Here is a 19418-nt window from a genome sequence, read left to right as displayed (position 1 = left end):
CCAATATTTAATACAACAAAACGTGCATAAATACCTAATACAACACTATTTCTAGAGCTGATAGGACGTGTCAGACATTTTTGCACGCTCCGCTGTGGCAGATATTAATGCAGGTGACTATACTTATATATGTCTAAAATTAGGTAGATGTGTACTTTAGTTGTGAAATGTAGCAGTGTCGCCTTAGTATCGTATTTATTATAATTTACAATTCAATGATAATTTTGCTACTGAAATTGCGTTTCTCGATAGGAATTCGTAGTTTTCAAATTAAATTTTCCCTGTTAGCGTGTGTAGTGGTAAAAAATTGGAACGATCTTTAGGCAATACGAACCAAATTGAACCGTAGCACGAAAAAAAAAACAAAAAAGGAGAGGAGTTATCATGTCATCTTTTTTTGTATGGGAAAAATACATTTTTTTTATGAAACCTATCGTGTGTGGTATCTAATGAAAGGGCTTACTAAGCCGGTTCTAAAAATATATCACATCATTATATTTCAGTCACTTTGTTTAAATTAAAATTTCTACCAAGTTTGGGCTCCTCCAGATATAATACGGTTGAATTATTATTTGCAGATTATATCTAACGTCATAACTCCTCTCAATTCGTATGCCCTAAAGATCAATCGTTTCGATTTTCATGCTTTTAACACCATGTGCAGCTTTTTTAGAGAGAGCGCGTTGAAACAAAAGACGGTCGCATTGCCGGCCAGCGGCCTGCAAAGTTATATGAAATCTCTTTGCAGGCCGCTAGAGTGACCGCGCGTGGGCAGGCCAGCCGCAGCGCCTGCAGCGTGATACTTCTCGGCCTATTATTTGTAACACAACGTCAATATTTCATGTCATGTTTGAGAAAAATATTATTTCAATAACTATTTATGATACTTGCATTGCATCCGAGAATCTGAACAAAAGAAAGGCGCTCGCTCTAAGTATTTAAATTCAGGCCGCAGCGGTGCCTTTAAATTCATCATAATTTATGTTACTGTATCTCCGCAACTTATCATTTATGTATGTAATTGGATTATCAAATAACCCTTTAATTTGGGACCCAACAGCGGATTGGGCTTATATAGATTATTTGGTCCTTTGTAAAACTCTTGGACGTTTATCCGCGAATGTTGGACGTCACGAATTAATCTTTCGCAATTGTGCGATAATTTTGTGAAGATTATCCCCATTCATTATGGTAGGCTGCCTTGCCTTCGGGATACTTCGTGTTGCGGTTCATACTTTTTTATTTATAAATCTGCAATATTTTAATTTACAATATTTTCAACGTATTGAACATATGTTCTACACTATCTGGCGATCAGTAATATAACTTACTGAAGTAATGAAATCAAGACCACTGCTTACTTGAGATTAACATTGTATTACAATCAAGTTCCTGTTCCGGCGTTTCATTAAATAGATTTACAGTCTGAGGAACCTTGTTTTTGTGGGTTAACGGGGACCGGATCCAATAAAAACGAAACAGGGCCGCCGCCGTGCCTCCGTGCAGCAACAGGCAGTATGTTTATTTCCGGAAACTTATTAAGCATCCATCGGAGTGAATATTTAAGCATTTTCACAGCCCGGTTCAAAGGTCGTTATACTTCCCACAATTATCACCACAACGCAACCACAAGTCGCCAATACTTTGAAACATCTAGACTCATTCTAAAATCGGTATTCTGTTGTTTTCATAAAAGTTAACTCTGAGCATTATCTCTTTTAACAATATGATCAGAGGGATTATAACCGATTTGCTTAGAACTGGCGTAATATGTTGTATTAAAACAAGTTAAAATGAATTTACAGCACCAATCACAACGTTATCTGTTCTACGCAAAGTTGAATGGCAGCAAGACCATCAAGATATTATAATGAGTACATCCGTTTTTCGTATATTTTGCTACAATTATTGTCGTCTTTGTGAGCAGAACAGCCTACTTAAATACTAAATTTTACCTAATAGGTAAGTGGTTGGTAATACTACATTTTACCTACTAGGCATAGGTAATAATTGAAGCAAAATATACGAAAAACGGCTGTAGGAGTAGGTGTCCATTATAATATCTTGATGCCGTTATTGCTGCCATTCAGCTTTGGGTAGAAAAGATAACGTTGTGATTGGTGCTGTAAATGCATTCTTAACTTGTTTTAAAACAACATATATCACGCCAGGTTGGTAATGTTTGTCCTGACCGCTTAGATTAAATTTCTAGCAATATAGAAGGCCCTCAATATAAATTATATAAATAGTAACTTATCAGAATCAGACGTTACTTTGCGGAGGTCCATAATCAATGAACTACATCAAACAATTACTTTGCTCACCCCCGACAAAACGCGTGCACGCGGTCGAAACGCGTCAGTGTTGTGTAGTGGTGGTGATAGTTGAGTTTGTGTGATTTGTGTGTGTTTTTGTTCTTACAATGTAGCATTTTTAGCTATTGTAAGGTCGCGGGTGAGCAAAGTAATTTTTTATAGTTCATAAATAATAAACCTATTTATAGTGCTACGAATATAACGTAGCTAAGCTAAGTAAAACGATAGATACAATGAGTTATCGCCATTCCCCCACTTTCTCCCTAAGAAGTAAACTGGGACCTTGGAACCTCGTAAAAACACTTTGGAAAGTGTCGTTATACGTGGTATCACAGTACGGCAGCCAATTTGCGAAATGGTTTTCTTGTTTGTTGTTTTAACGTAAGTATTATTAAATAAATACCTATTGTGTGCGAAGATTAACAAATAAATAAATATCTGGGTAGGTATATCATTTATATGGTTGTAACACTTTATTGCACAAAAACACACTTGACAAAAGCTACATGCACAGACGAGGTCAATAGCAGATTGTATAACAAGAGCATAAAACGAGCCATTTTACCCGAGCCGTTCATATAGCCAAGTCGAGGGGAAAATGGGTTTAATGCTCGAGTTTTATACTCTGCTTTTCACTTCGATGGCGAGGAAATGAAATAGCAACAGTGGAAACAATTGTTCACTTATACTATGTACCTTTTATTGTTCACGCATTACTATTATAATTATTAAGTTTTATTGATCTATTTTGATTGATTTTTAGGGCTCCGGAGCCAAAATGGCAAAAACGGAACCCTTATAGTTTCGCCATGTCTGTCTGTCTGTCCGTCCGTTCGCGGCTTTGCTCAAAAACTATAAATGCTCGAAAGCTGTAATTTTGCATGAATATGTATGTAAACTATGCCGACAAAATGGTTTAATAAAAATTTCAAAACAAATTTTTTTTAGTGTACCTCCCATAGAAGTAATGTGGGGGTGTTTTTTTTTTCTCATCCAACCTTGTAGTGTAGGGTATCGTTGGATAGGTCTTTTAAAATCATTAGGGGGTTGCTAAAACGATTCAGTGATTTGTTTGCAAAATATTCAACTTTAACGTGCAAATTTTCATTAAAATCGAGCGTCCCCCCTCGTCTAAAATCTAAAACGGTGGGTGGTAAATTGTGAAAAAATTCATAATGGTAGTAAGTATATCAAAATTTCAAGGAAAACTATAACGGCTCAGTTTGCTTGAGAATTATTAGTAGTTTAAGAATACTTTGAAGACAATTACACAAGTGACCAATGATATGCACGCATCAGCTATAAGCTGCCTGTGCATTATAAATAATAATAATAATAGCAGCCTAAGGTATAAAATATACCTAAACTTGGAAGATTCCGTATAAAATACGAAATCTTTAGAAAAAAATGACTTATTTTTTTCGTAATGGCTACGGAACCCTATTTTAGGCGTGTCCGACACGCTCTTGGCCGGTTTTTAGTTTTCTATAAATAAAAAAATATTAAAAGAAATAAGTATGTACCTAGAAACTTCTTCGTTTGTGGCTGTTTACACCTGATTGGATTGGTCTTAGACAAAGATTTTACTTTATACACTAGGGCATAAAAAGTCATTTTATGTCGCCTAGATCCAGCATAAACACGAACTTTACGAGCATGAGAAGTGAAAAGATATTTTTACACTTCAGGAGATTGTCACTGTATGCCTTTTGGCAATTTTATACAAAAGTTCGAACACGAAGTGACAGCGACAAGGTACTAAAGTGTAAAGATATTCGTTAACTTCGACTGTACAAAGGTGAACCCTTAACGCTTTAAGGGTGGATGAGTGAAGTATCAGTTTAAACTAATTTTAGATCGATTGTCAAGGTTTTGTCTAAACAAAAAGTTTCAAAACTTAGTAGATTATCGTGTAAATTGCGCTGTCCAAATGGTAGCCACTGAAGGTGTGCCTCTACGCACTCAGGTGATTTTGGCGTACAGTTACAAATTGTTCCAGTTACTTGAGCTTTTCTCCCTAACCCAACGGTTTCCAGGACAACAAGGGGTTTTTAATAATAGCTCTCGCATTACTGCAGACTTTTCTTGAAATTAGATCCAGTAGTCGCCTGTCTGTACGAGTATACAGTCCGTCGGCTATCAGTTGGTTTCGGATGGTCAATTAACGGTCAGACAGTTTGGTAACCTTATTTCCACGGAATAAAAGAACAACAGTGTACTTAATTGCGATTATTTTAACCTCGTTCTCCCTAAGCAACTTAAGGCCAGAGGTAGTGTGGGTAGGTAGGTACTTAATTAGAAACGCTGCCCGTTCGTAGCTGCGGGCCTACGTTGTAACTTTTATGCCGAGAACAATCTCGGTAATGGAGCCACCAAAAGTAACGACTAAATAGGTTTGAACGTAAATTTTTCACCATTAAGGTATCTACACATTACACCTAAGAGTCTGGCTAATGAAAGCTGAACCTAGCTATTATTTGAGTGGCAACATTGTCTAGTGCTAGTGCTAGTGGTACTATTATCTATTCTGTAACTTGAGTGTAGTTTATTAATACGGACTTTTGTATTATGAAAAAGTACCCGTTTTTTGCCCTTAGTGCCTACCGAAATGAACAAAACAAAAAAAAACAAATTTTTAATCCTACTTTGGTCGGTAATACGATTTAGGCGCGACTCATTCACGATATTGTACACAAAAATAAAACTAATTCAATGTGCTACCATCACAAAATCAGCGTTAAGCAATATGTATGAAATTGTCTATACTACGCAATACATTTAATTTAATTTCTGATGTTGAAAGGTTTGTGAAAAAAATAAATATATTTAAACCTACTTTGAACCCCTGTACTTGTACTGATTGTACCGATTGAAAAACTGTACCGATTTGAAAAAAACTCAAGTTAAATTCCGTAAAATACTGTGTTTTTACGTAAATAGTTATTTGTGCAACAAGAGAGCAAAGTTGATTTTTGTTGCGAGTGTTGATTTTGAATCCCGAGTAAGCGAAGGATTCTATAATTCAATCACGAGCGTCAGCGAGTGATTCTAGGTTAGAATCCTGAGAGCAGCAAGGGATTCAAATACACGAGATGCAAGAAAACTTTGGTCTCGTGTGACACATACAATTCTTCACCTCAGCAGCGAGAACATCATTTAAACGTAACATAAGAGTAAAACCCCATATATCTACCTGTTTATAAAACAAACACATGTTTTTTTAAATATAATCCGATTATTAAGAAACAAATATAATAATCACATTTAAAGCCATAAAAAAGTGCCCAGGAGATACAATACAAATCTCATACTAATAACATGCATTGTAATTTGAACTTAGACCTTCTTGTGCTATATGTCACACTTATTTTTTAATACTGCAAAAATCCTCATCTTGGGGGTCATTAAAAAGGTTAAACAATAAACGTATAATTTATTATAAATGTTATTAAACCTATATGAATTTTATGAAGATTTCTATTACATAAACATAAATAGATTAGTTAAAAATTCATTCAATTTAACAAATATTTATTTCACCTGTAGAGGCAGCATACGGAATTATTTTATAAAAAAAACAAGAGAAGCGGCTTTCGTGCAACGAGGTTGCATACTTTATTAAAAGATCGGGAAAATTTACATTTTGGAAATATTTCGTTGTCATGTAATTAGGTATCTATCGATATATTTTTAATATCAAAAATTTAATTTAAGATCGTAATCAACACCTTTGATCCTATCTCTCGCTTTTTTCGTGTTGAAGTGAAATGACAGGTCAAAGTAAAGTTCAAATATTTGGAATTCAGTGAGTAGACCCAGCACTGTACTCAGCATTTAATAAAAATAATTAAAAAGTTACTTTGTCTCACGGAGTGAGCAAAATGCGATTTGCTCACTGATTTCTCCTAGCAAAACCTGCCTGTTTGAGGTGCTGAGGTGAAAATTATGTTGCCATCTTATTCGAAATATACCTTAGTTTAAGTATAACGCCTTCGTAACGCACTAAATGTACCAAAAATTGTAATTAAATAAAAAAACACCTACACCACCTGCCAAAACTACCTACACCACCAATTTTCGTTTAAGTATGTTTATTTGACGAAACTGTATGTACCTTTTGATATAATTTTTGATTGCAGTTGATGTCCCGTCACTTGTCAGCATAAATCTTATTTTTTATGCGAAGTTACGAAGTTTTTATACAAGAATCAAAATCTTGAAGATAAGGTAGAGGGCTAAAATAATGTCTAAAACATAATATAAAAATATTTATGTAAGAAACTAGTCCATAATGCAAGTTTTTAGAGTATTCGAGAGTGATTACACAACTTTTTTTTCTCATTTTTACATAGACGCTCCACTCTACTGTTATACATAATATACGCTAAGGTGCGTTTTTAAATTACATATTATGTAGGTACTTTCGGGATGTATTTATGTACCTACGAGGAAAATGTGTTTATTTATATATTCACGCCGCTACGGGGTTTCACACACGTACTTACCCGAATTTAGCTCAAACAAAGCGGGACAATGGTAGAGCAGTCTTACCAAAAGAAGAGAGCAGCGACACCAGCACAGGCACGACGATTATCCAAAATGAATCACTCTGGTCCATCCAGCACCTACGGGAAAACATAAATTTGAAAACGCCTACGCTATATAAACAGACTTTTTAGGGTTCCGTAGTCAACTAGGAACCCTTAGTTTCGCCATGTTTGTCCGCGGGTTAGCTCAGAGACCGTTAGTACTAGAAAGCTGTAATTGGGCATGAATATACATACCAGTCACGTGGACAAAGTGATATAATAAAAAAAGTAAAAAAAAAATTTTAGGGTACCTCCCATAGACGTAGAGTAGGGGTGACTTTTTTTTCTCGACTAACCCTATATACGTAGGGTATCGTTGGATAGGTCTTTTATCATTGCAGGATTGCTCAGACAATTATTCTATTCAGTGATCTGTTTGTGAAATATTCAACTTTAAAGTTCAAATTTTCATTGAAATCGAGCTTCCCCCTCCCCACTCTCTATAATCTAAACCTGTTGGGTTGGGTGGAAAAATTTGAAAAAATCCTGAATGGTAGTAAATATATTAAATTTACAAGGAAAATTATAGCGGCTAAGATTACTTGACAATTATTAGTAGTGTAAGAGTAAATAGCAGCCTAAGGTATAAAATATACCTAAACTTGGCAGATTCCGTAACGAATACGAAATCCTTACAAAAATATGACTTGATTTTTTCGTAATGGCTACGGAACCCTGGGCGTGTCCGACATGCTCTTGGGTGGTTTTTTCTTTTGTTTAAAGCAAAAAGACGAAGTAAAAATGTAGGTACTTTTAAGGAAAGAAATACTATGATACATTAAATAATTCAATAAATGTTTATCTTGGTACCAACTGTTGTGATAGCGTCCTCGATAAACAGAACTGCTATGATCCTGCCACCGTGTAAAACCACTTCAGCACAAGATAATTTTTTGTTAAATAAACAATTAATCAATGAACCTATGATATGGACCTCCGCAAAGTAACGCCTGGTTCAATAAATTAAACAATAATCAGTACGAATACATATCTGAGCATTTTAGTATTAAACATTGTTTTATTATTATGGAAACTTGGATCTGAATTGAACACTATTTATAGCATGCAAGGACTTTAATACCGGAAATAAAATAAATTGTTTACTGTACAGGATTTTTTTTATGAGGCACATTTTCTGGAACAGAATAATGTTGAAACAGAATACTAGACAAATACCTACACTACTCGTAATGTATTTGCCATTCGCAAATTGTTATTTTGATTTCAGGCGTGTTTAATTTAAATACGAGTACGTCGCGAAAGATGCGGTCCCACTGTAACTTTTACCCGACAGTGGTAAAGCCCAAAATGTAGGGTAAGATTTTAAGAGTATGTATGTACGAGTATGTACTAGCTTTTTCCCGCAACTTCGTCCGCGTGGAATTCGGTTATCGCGCGCTGTTCCCTGTTCCCTCGGGAACTGTGCATTTTTCCGGGAAAAAAGGAGCCTATCGTCACTACTTAAAAAAAAACTCGTATCTCAAAATAAATAATTTTCTGAGTGAACTTTATGAACATTATTAAGGTTCAATTTTGTTGACATATTGATTTTAGATACGAGATTTTTTTCAAAGTAGTGACGCTTTGTCACTCTCTGGCCCATAAACTATATCTATGCCAAAAATCACGTCGATCCGTCGCTTCGTGAAAGACGGACAAACATACAAACACACACACTTTCACATTTATAATATAAGTATGGATTATTTGCATTTAATTGGGTACGTGTATTCTGCCCTAGCGCATAGATTACATGTCTGATTTTAATAATTGAGAAAAGCCATACTTAATATTATCCATACTTTCATAGTAGGTAATATTTATAAATGCAAAAGTGCGTGTGTTTGTATTTTTGTGTGTTTGTAAGTTTGTCCGTCTTTCAACCGTCTTTAATATTTATTTATTGTTCATTTAAATATCAAATATTGTAAAATACAATATGGAAACAAAAATATGTTTGAGCAAGGTTTGAGCAATAACGACACGTTCCAAAAACACTGTCTTGGTAACAAAATAAACATAATGAATTTAAGGGATTTAGTTAAAAGCGATTCCGATTCCAATGAACCGATAATTTGAGTGGAAACGTAGGCCCGAAAATAAGTTCATTTGATACTTAAGGGATTAAAACTTTACGTGCCAATGTGTAGGATTAACTAAGGGAATTGGGATCAATTCCGAGGACCAAATATTATTAAATTTATAATATTATACACGTTGAAGCTACGTTTCTGGGTGGGTATACTATTAAATATGTTCTATGGGATCAATAAAATTTAACAGACTTTTATTTTTAAAAAGCTTTCCTTTAACGGAAAGGAAAATAACGTATTTATTTTATAAAGACATCATTTACATTGAAAATCAGTTAAACATGACCAAAAGATATGGTTAAGAGAGCCCTTTGGTAGGTACTAAAAGTAAACCTCAGTCATGAGTGTTATGACTATTCGTTAGGTAGGTACAATTGTTTGTTTGAATAATTTTAGCACGAAAAAGTTAAAAACCTGACTTAACCGACTAAGTTAAATTAACTCAAAATAAAAGCTAGAAATAATAAAGTCTAGTAGTGGCGAATTTTTCATGGCTCTTTTAACTTTTAGCTAAAATATAAATATAATTTTAAGTGAACGCAATTTACGTACTTCAATGATCGATTTAGTGTAGGCACATACTTAATAAGTAAGTATTGATTTGAGAAACGTTATTTTGTAAAGGGAGTGATAACATTGTTTTCTAGAATTTTAAGTTTCACTGTAACTACCAAATTATAATGACGGTATAAAGTAATCGAGTTCAACTGAATAATCAATCATGCAACAATATCCCGCTAAATGAAATCAACCTTGAAATAAATTGACCTTGAATACAGAATGCTTTGATCAATTCAATAATTAAATTTTCTCAGGGAATTTGATCGCACGAATGACATGCTGAAAACGAAATAAAACTCTTTTTTTTAAATAAAATCCTCTGATATTTATTAAATTCGCAAATGCGGACACAAAATAAGTATTTGCCTGGTGTGTATTGACATATAACACCTACAGGCAGAAAATGGCCAAGCTTTTAGCATGTGTTGGGGGAAGGGGAACCATCGCAGTTTATAATTGCTTCGCGCACTTGTATGTTTTTCATTTTAGTCGAAAGTGAGTGTCAAATAAAAGCTTTTTATTATCAAATATTATCGATAAATATTATCTCGCTGGCATGAGTGAGGAAACTGAATCGCGTTATTATTATTACTCCCCTCAATGGCGGCCTTAAGGCTTGGGCCAATGTCAGTTAAATTAAAGATAAATATATTCTCATTTTTCACGTAGTACGGTGATTGTAGTTTTTGCAACTTGATGGTAAAAATCCAGAAACCATGCGGAGACAACTTGCGCATTAAAAAATGTCAGACACGAGAGCAATATAGAGTTTTGTGATCACTTCACTGTTAAGGTTAATCGCCGCATAAAACACTATCAAAATTATACTTCAACTAGCCAAAGAAGCAGAAATACCAAAATTAGATATCGTCTACATCCGCCATGTTCGAATGCTACAAATCAAATCGTATCCCTGAATCACGTTCTACTACGAGTACCTTTTCATAATAAACGCCATGATGACAAATGTATTGGATATAAACATGTCATTAGTAGTACAAAGGTACGTGATTTAGTTTTCTCGACTATGGATGCTTCCATTTGACGTGAAAGACAATTAACGTTGCACGGCCACGGCCTTTTTGTCGGAATAAGCGATAAAACATTGGTAGGTACCTATGTACTTGTAAATATTGGCAACTATGACATCGGCCTTCAAGAAAAGGCTTATACTTTCTTAAAACGCCGGCAACGGACTAATGACTCTGCTGCTTGAGTAGTCGGTACTCGTACTCATGGGCAGTGGTGATAATTTCCCATCAGGTGACCGGCTAACTCGGTTGCCTCCCTCTCATAATAATAAAAGAAAAACGTATACGACAATAATGAAAAATATTTCGCAATGGCAAGTTCGGTTTCGCATTAGCAAAGTAATGATAGAATTAGATATACATCTTTGAAATTAATGACATTCTATCCTAGATTTGATAGTGGGTAGGTATTACAGTACATTTATTAGTAGGTATTACTTTAGGTATTATTTTTAGAACTCCTTGTTAAAAACGAAGTTGTAATCATGTTTTAACCGACTTCAAAAAAGGAGGAGGTTCTTGAGTGTCAATCAAAATAAATGAATAAAACTATAATTTATAATTATATAGCAATGCATGAAAAATTAAGGGTAGCGGTATGTGAAAAATTGTTTCCACTATTGCTATTTAATTTCCTCTCAATCAAAGTGAAAAGCATTACATTCTGCTTTAAACCCATTTAATTCAAGCATTAAACCCATTTTCCCCTCGACGTACTATCTTTCCACCCTCGCCGTACAGGCTCGGGTGACTGAACGTCTCAGTTAAAATGGCTCGTTTTATGCTCTTGTTGTACAATCTACTATTCATTTTGAGTTAGTTGATTGCATTTATTTTCGAATACCTTCATTATTTTACAAGATATTCGTGTGTTTTGCTAAGTCAGTAATTCTACTTCATTTCTAACAACTCTTCGCTCACAATTTGTATTTAATGTCAGTAGCGCTTTGACGTTTTTAGAAGAAAAGGACACATTGACAGTAAAACGGCCAGTATTCAATTATCTAAATAGTATGCAACCTCGCTAAAATAGCCTAAAATATTTAATTGGCGCATGTTGCAATCGTAACATTTAGGCCGTCTTGCAGGAAAAAATATATCTAGATTTAGTAGTTAATCCAGGCTTAAGCTTGATAGTTCCATACAATTTGACACTACTAAACTGAGCTTAACGCTAACTCGAGATTTATGTGTTTACTGCAAGTGGGCCCTAGACTGGGCACAATAAAAAAGAGATAAAAAACACAAAACAACCTAATTTAAAACACAGTGTAACCGATTCTAGTCTCGATTCTGAGCAAACTACTTTCTGGTTTTTAATTATTTAATTAACACCTTGTATAATATACATATAGGTGCTTCCTAAAATAAGTAATAAATCCCTAGCTAAATTATAATGGCCTGAGAATGCCGTATAATTTGTCACTTATTAGGGGGCCTACCATGATCTTTTCATAAACGATCCAAACGCAGAGCAGTTCAATTTAGGCACCTAAACTGAATCGTCGAAATTGGTATCACGACGTTTATTTCTCAGAGCTGAGTCTCAATGGTTTACAAGTGAATGAAAGACCGATATTGTCTCTGGTCCGAAACTGACCACTGATAAAAACTTAAATTTGGTACAACTAATAAAAAAGTTTAAAAAAGTGAAGGAAAACGTCGCGAGGAAACCTGGACATATCAGCGAAGAAATCTTCAAACTGACTGAGCCCAATCATTCTGAGACAAGGCTGTGCCCTGCAGTTGGATCTACATAGGCTGAGATTATGATAGAAAAGTGTAATTACCGTTCAGTGGCGCCGGGGGTGTGGTAACGGACCGCTGCGTACGTGGCAACGACTCCGAGCGACGCTCCCCAGCCCACCGCCACGAACCACCGCATCGCCACTTCGTCCTTCACGAACACCTGCGTCCAAAAAATACCCGTCACAAATCCTATACCGCTGTCTTTTTTGTACCCGAAGGGTGACAAATAGAACTCTATTAAAAATAACAATAGCTTTATTTTAGACTAGCTGTTGCCCGCGACTCCGTCCGCGTAGTATTCGTTATCCCGCGGAAACTATCTGTAAACCGAATTTCATCTAAATCGGTTCAGCGGTTTAGACGTGATTGAGTAACACACATCCAAACCTCTTCACAAACTCACATTTATAATATTAGTAGGATGTAAAAATCTATATAGGTAGTGTTAGTAAATCTTAAACTAATCTAAAACTGAGCCATTCCCTTGGTTCGTCCGACTCAGTATTTTATGCGGTTAGTATGGCGCTGATCACCAATAACGGGTAGAGGTATTAGGTAAGGTTAAATGAAATACTTATAAGGATAAGGATTTCCTGTAATAAGTACCTAGTAAAAGATAAGTTTTTACTTTCACACGATCAAATGATAACAAACCTTTCGATAGAGTGTTAATACATACAATACTGAGGGTATGAAATTTTAAAGGGTGCTTCCCACTAACACACAATTCTGAGGCAACTAACTTAACTGATCCGAAAAAATGACTTTGTTTTGCTTAGAAACACTATGTAAACTTATTTTGCACTTAATTTTAAACTTATACTGAATCTTTAAAGAGCCCTTTTTGCACTTGGGTGGGTATAGTCTAGAAATAGCGAGTGCTGTTTTAACTATACTTGGTTTGGATAGATAGGTATTATTTAATTAAATGTAAACAAAACAACGTCAATTGGTGTCTTTAATGTTGAAATTCCCCTATTAAACTATCTAAAAATTTACATTTCTGTGTTGAAATACACTAGTCTAGTTTGTATTACAACGACAGATAAGTAAAATGTATAAAAAAACCTTGAATATACCAAATCTGGCAGCTGAAGTTTGTTTACATTTAGTTATATACCTATTCAAACCAAGTATCTTATAAGAAGTTAAGTGTCGATGTCGTTTATCAGAGCTAAATACGAGTAGTAGCAACGCCGCTCAGTCATATTGGGTCATAATTCTTGCACTGGCCTTGATATTCTTGCCACCCATAAGTTCCGCGGAAGCAAGACAGACAAACAAACGTGACCTAGACTTTGCGTCAGGCGACCAAACTTTATTTGCTTTGTGTTGAAGTTGCTGTGCTCGCTCGTATCCAACAACCTATTTCAATAATTGTGGTGCAAAATACATAGTATACTTCTCAGCTGTACTCCAAGGCTTAATTAACTTCTTGATCCACAAGTATCAATTTATTTACTTCAAAGGGGAATCCTGCTAAATTTTTGGGTTAACACCAAAGTAAAACATGCCTTTTACCACCTCACTCATTATTAATTACGACAAAATAAATTAGAATTATAAATCTTAGGAAGTTATATTTACCACTACAAGAGCGATGTGTAAGTGTAGGCCTTCGCAAAACATCCACAGGTAACTCGTGACCATGAAGTAGTTCGTGACAATGTGAAGCACTTGACACCATACCTAAGGAAAAATTAAACTTGAATTTCAGCAACAATTACCAAGGATTTAAACTTACACGATAAAACTCTTGAAGTGCTATTAAGACTTTGGAACGACGTTTGAAGTTTAACATTCATAGACTATTGAAATTGTTCGCGCCATTAGTCACGGAGTGGTTTTTGTGAACAGTGTTGGACCATTTACACATTCGCTACGCGCTACGCTCGTAGCGCGTAGCAGCGTTTTTCTGCTTTGCAGCGAAAACTGCCTACGATCAGAGAACGCACCTACCGTGTTCTTGGCACTGAATGTGTTAAAGTCTTGTAGGTATCGATAGTAAAGGACCTCACGAGACAGGCTCTGCCTAGTGTGGTGGTCATTGGCAAGCTACTATATATATAATGTAAAACTTTGAGGTAAACAAATGCTTATTATTATTTATACGTAAAAATTGTTACTAAGAGCCTGTTTCACCACGATGCCATATCTGTTGGTTTTGCCCGAATAAACAGAGACAGCATTACATTATCCGTAACATAAAATGTATCAATGAATGGTGAAACAGGCTCTAAGTATACAGAATTATTATTCCCTGTAAAATTACACCCACTAACAGCATTAAAATTGATAAATTCAGTCAAATATTTGGTGAGAGATATCGCGCAAATTGTGGTACATCGCTATCGATAATCGATAACTTTTAAATTCATTAGCTGTTGCCCGCGGCTTCGGCCGCTTGAATCGATTTAAATTAGATTTTTAAACTTGTTTACACTATAACTTCAGAAGTTAATTTGTTTGACATCCTTTGGGAACTGTATCCTTTAAGTATAAGAATATTCTAACGTACTTACCTACCTATTTCTCTGCTGTAGCAAAATCGTAACTCAATCGGACAGTTTAATCTTAATTGATTTTTTATAATAAATAACAAATTTTGGTCATTATTCGGAAACATGGGTATCCTATTTCGAGTATTATTCTGGACTTCTAGTCGATGTATAAAAAAATTCACGGCAATCGGACCAGTAATTAAGGTATGAAAGCGGAAAAAACAACAAATATATGTACAAAAAATCACTTTCGCAATATATAGAAATTAGCACGGTATTTGTCGCATCTTTTAAATGAAGTTTTGTTATTTAAGCAAGTAAGTACATAGCGTTAATTTTTTAAGGAATGTGAACTCGCAGGTTCTGGTTTAGAAATAATAACCATAACTATCATGTTGCTTACTATAGACGGAATCTCGAATAGTTTTATGACAAGTAGGTAACTCCTACGCCTGAAACTTAAATTATTTCCTAAATGATCATTAGGTTACGTAAGGTAGGTTACATAAGGTTACGTAAGGTAAGGTGCCCAACCTGAAGATAAGATCAAACACTTCATGAGTAATATGAGTATCGTTAATTTATAATTCCATCAAAACATAAATGTGAAATGAGAGCCAAGTTCAATATTATGAATTATGATATAGGTATGCCTTGATTGTTGACTTTAACGACAAAAGAAGTGAGAGCTAAATGGGTGCCAAGTTCAATGGTCAGTCCTGAAATTATATTTATAACAATATGAAATATTTTACTACAACTTAAAATATCATTTCATCTTAAAACTTAGGATAATATATTGAAGCCTGAGGTCTGACTTGGCTAGTTCTCATATACGGATTATTATTAAGCACCTACTGAAACAGTCATGGAAGATTCCTGTTTGATGGCTAGTTTCTACCAGCAAGCCAAATTTTCAGAAGAATAAAATAAGAACTTACTTAAATTAAATTTTAAGTTGTTATAAAATGTTTTGTATTTTTATAAATAAATTTCGGGACTGACCATTGAACTTGGCACCCAACTTCTTTTGTCGTTAAAGTCAACAATTTAGGCATATATATATCATAATATTGAACGTGGCTCTAATTTCACATTTATGTTTTGATGGGATAACATTACTTTTTGTACAGAAATAATTTAATTTAAAAATTGTAATAAAGTGATAAAAATTTACTAGTTTCTGATCTGATTGATTCCTTTGTATTCACCCAACTTCCTATCTGGATGCCAAATTTGAACTTTGATTTGTCATCTGGAACACGGTGCTGCTCGCCAGTTCTGTTAGCTTGAACTTGGCGTGACACGCTACCGCGTGTCCAGATAGTATCCAAAGTAGCTAAATTAATGGAGTTTAAAATATGGTGTTAATTAAACATTAGCAAATATCCAGTGTTATTTGAAAATTATCAATTATTTACTTTTATTCTAAAATATTAGTTTAGTAGACGCTTAAGGACTTCATCAACAATTTTTTTGCCATTGTTCCTAAAATAAGCCACGAGAATCTGGTTTAAATTATAATCTCAGCTCCTTAGCTGAAATTGAAGGACTTCTTCCCTTTACCTTTTAATTTGTTAAGAAAAATAGTTATTGGATTACCTCATTTTCCTGGACGACGGTGACTTCGTTGACGACAGTCTTGTACCAAACTATCCACAAGATGTTGTTCAGCGCAAAAGATGTGAACAAATGCATGTGAATACGGATCCTTGTGCACTGGAGTGACCTACAAAGTGGTTTGAAGATTTAGATTTAGTTAATTGTAAACAGCCAGTGGTTTTTTTTTCAGTGAGCTGCATATTTTTTGTATCTTATTTAGCTTTGATTTCGTTTACATTAACTTCAACAAAATGACTGAAGGCAAAAGAAAGTTTTCTGGCCACAATAAACTGAAAAAAAGTCATTATAACTTAAAGTCAACAGGAAACATATTATCTACCAGTGGCTTAGCGTCTGTAGAACCCGATTCCCATGGGTTTGCCCAATATTTACAAAATAAGACAACACGACGTTCAGGATTTGTGAAAGATATAAGCGATTTTGCTTCGGCTTTACCATGGAAATATCTGATGCTTCACCACTGGTAGGTACCTACTTAATAATATCTTTACATTCTTCAGTATTATTTGTCTCAATAGGTACTCAGAGAGGAAAAAAAGTTTAATGGTAAACAAAACACGATAATAACTGAAATATTTAATAGGTATTATTTTAAGCACGTGGGTAGTATGAATCCTCAGTTATATCATAACAATATAAATGTAATATACCTACACTGTTTGTTAGTTATTATTTTCAGCGATATTCAACATTTCAGAATGTTAAAATTAGAAAGAAAAAAATATTATCTCACAACGTACATTTCTTTTTGAAACAAAATTATGTAGGTTCACTACTTCAAAGAGTCTAACCGAAATTGTTTGAGAGGCGGGCAAGCGAGCCGGGCCAAGTTATTGCGGCTCGCGGCACGCATCGCCTTTCCCTCGTACAAAGAGAAAAAGAGCTAACCAAATTTAATATAGAACCGCGCATTGTAAAGAAAACATATTTATTTAATTTACTGTCCTACATCACTAAATCGGAAGAATAATAGGTACTGTTTGTTATAAACCGATATCGCTCACAAAATAAAATGACTTATTTTATGTCTTACCGGAAATAAACGAAGATGATTAGAGAGAGAAGCAACGCTGCGACAGAGATAGAGTATCCCGCCACGTATACGTTGTTGATGATACTCCGGAACTGCAAATAAAATTGGGTTTCACCCTGGCACGAATACTGGTAAAAATTTAACCGAAATACGTGTAAATAAGGTGTTAATAAAGGCAACCTTTTATGTTTTAGGGATCCGTACCTCAAAAAAGGGTCACTCGTGTGTTTTTTTGTATTTATATCTGTCTGTCTGTCTATCTGTTACAGCCAATTTGTTCAGAAACTACTCAATAATTGAGTAGATATTTGGTACACTATACCGAAAATAAATGAATTTTTAACACGAGGGTCACATTTAAAAGGGCTTGTTGTGAGTATTTCAAAAACAAATTGATAATTTTAGATAAATATTTATGAAGTTATTGGACAAAGTAGGAAAAAATTGGTAATTTCTCTTCCTTATCGCAGTAACTAAACTACTGAGCCTACATTAAAAATGAAGTCGGTTAATAAAGTAGTTCAATATAGATAACCGAAATGTGTGTTTTAATTAAATACGGGGAACACAATATAAAAAACAATCAATAAAATATTTTTTCGTAGGTATGGAACCGCTTCACGTGAGTTTTTCCTATATATTTATCTAGTTACTAGAACAACAAAGAGCGAGAAATTTCACAGAAATATAAAATCAGGCATTCGAATTGGGATTGTTATTACCCTCAAGTACCTACCAATATTTAGGTTTACGTATAGCATTTCAATTCCAGATTTCATAGCATTACTTCAATAGACTTGTCGTGGAATCACTAAGTCATAAGGCCCTTTTACGTATTACGGACCAAGGTTGATACTTTTAACAGTATTTTCCCTAGTCTAAAATATGTACATTATCGTTTGCATCTATTTTGGATAAACTTTTGGTCCCATATCGAAAATACAAACTGAGACATGGATGCACAGAAAAACCAGAAAAAGAGACCAGCGCTGGGTCCTTTACGGGATGACCGTAAAAGTAACAAATTTGGAGTTTAAATAAAAAATACTTAAATACTCCAAATAACCAATCATAATACTTGCCTCTGTTCATCATAAATGAGAAAATAAATCAAGGCTAAGAAATGAATAATAATAATAATTAAATTTATTTATTCAAGTAACATTACGACTCATTTTGTTAAACAATTTATCTTAACCTATGTTAGTAAAAATTACAATAAATGAAATAAAATAAAAAATAAATAAAAACAAAATTAAATTTAAGAAAATAATTCCTTATTTAACCATCCCACTAGAGATGGCACAACAGCGTTTTTATATACGGGCATCCCATCTGCTCGCGATCATGTTCAGGACGCTGTTGGCGCTGCCCCGCACCCTGCGCACCAGAAACGCACACCTCTTGCGCATGGTGGAGTAAAAACAGTCCACGCGCGCTTCAGCGAACATCCCGGATGCGCTACAGAACTGTGGCAGCCCCTACAGTACCCTGAACGCATTATTATATTGAATACGGAGGGCATTGTATGATTTTTGAGTGTACCTAGCCCACAGGCTGCACGTGTAGAAAGAGGTACAATATGCTCTGAAAAGAGTGATCTAGACGACACTCGAGCACCGTTCAAACCTGCGTGCCAACATATTAGCTCGCACCGACAATGCCCTCCGCTCACGTTCATTCTCCTGATCGTCTTTCAGGTCAGGAATCAAGACATGGCCCAGATATTTAAAACTGTGTACTCTTTTTAGGTTACAGTTATCAAGCACAACTTTTGGTACACATTGAGTCTGTTTACTTCCGGCATCTACATTTCTTCATTTGCTACATTGTACGCCAATCCATGAGTCTCCGCGTACTTCTCGCATATTGACACCAATCTCCTCAAACCACAAACAGACGCACTCTGCAGCACCATGTCAT

At 34.9% G+C, this 19418-nt stretch overlaps 1 protein-coding gene and 1 pseudogene across 1 annotated transcript in view; both read right to left on the bottom strand.

Annotated features, from left to right (window-relative positions):
• The window catches only part of LOC141435630 (calcitonin gene-related peptide type 1 receptor-like), a 133034-nt gene that overhangs the window by 21573 nt on the left and 92043 nt on the right, over positions 1-19418 (bottom strand). The window contains exon 9 of the mRNA XM_074098373.1: positions 6867-6940. Coding sequence (XP_073954474.1) covers positions 6867-6940 — 74 coding nt within the window. The remainder of the gene's footprint in view (positions 1-6866; positions 6941-19418) is intronic.
• LOC141435651 (uncharacterized) lies at positions 18773-19413 on the bottom strand (annotated as a pseudogene).

This window comes from Choristoneura fumiferana, chromosome Z, assembly GCF_025370935.1.
Source record: "Choristoneura fumiferana chromosome Z, NRCan_CFum_1, whole genome shotgun sequence".
Lineage (NCBI taxonomy): Eukaryota > Metazoa > Arthropoda > Insecta > Lepidoptera > Tortricidae > Choristoneura > Choristoneura fumiferana.
Note: the sequence above shows the minus strand (reverse complement) of the source record. Positions and strands in the feature narration are given on the sequence as shown.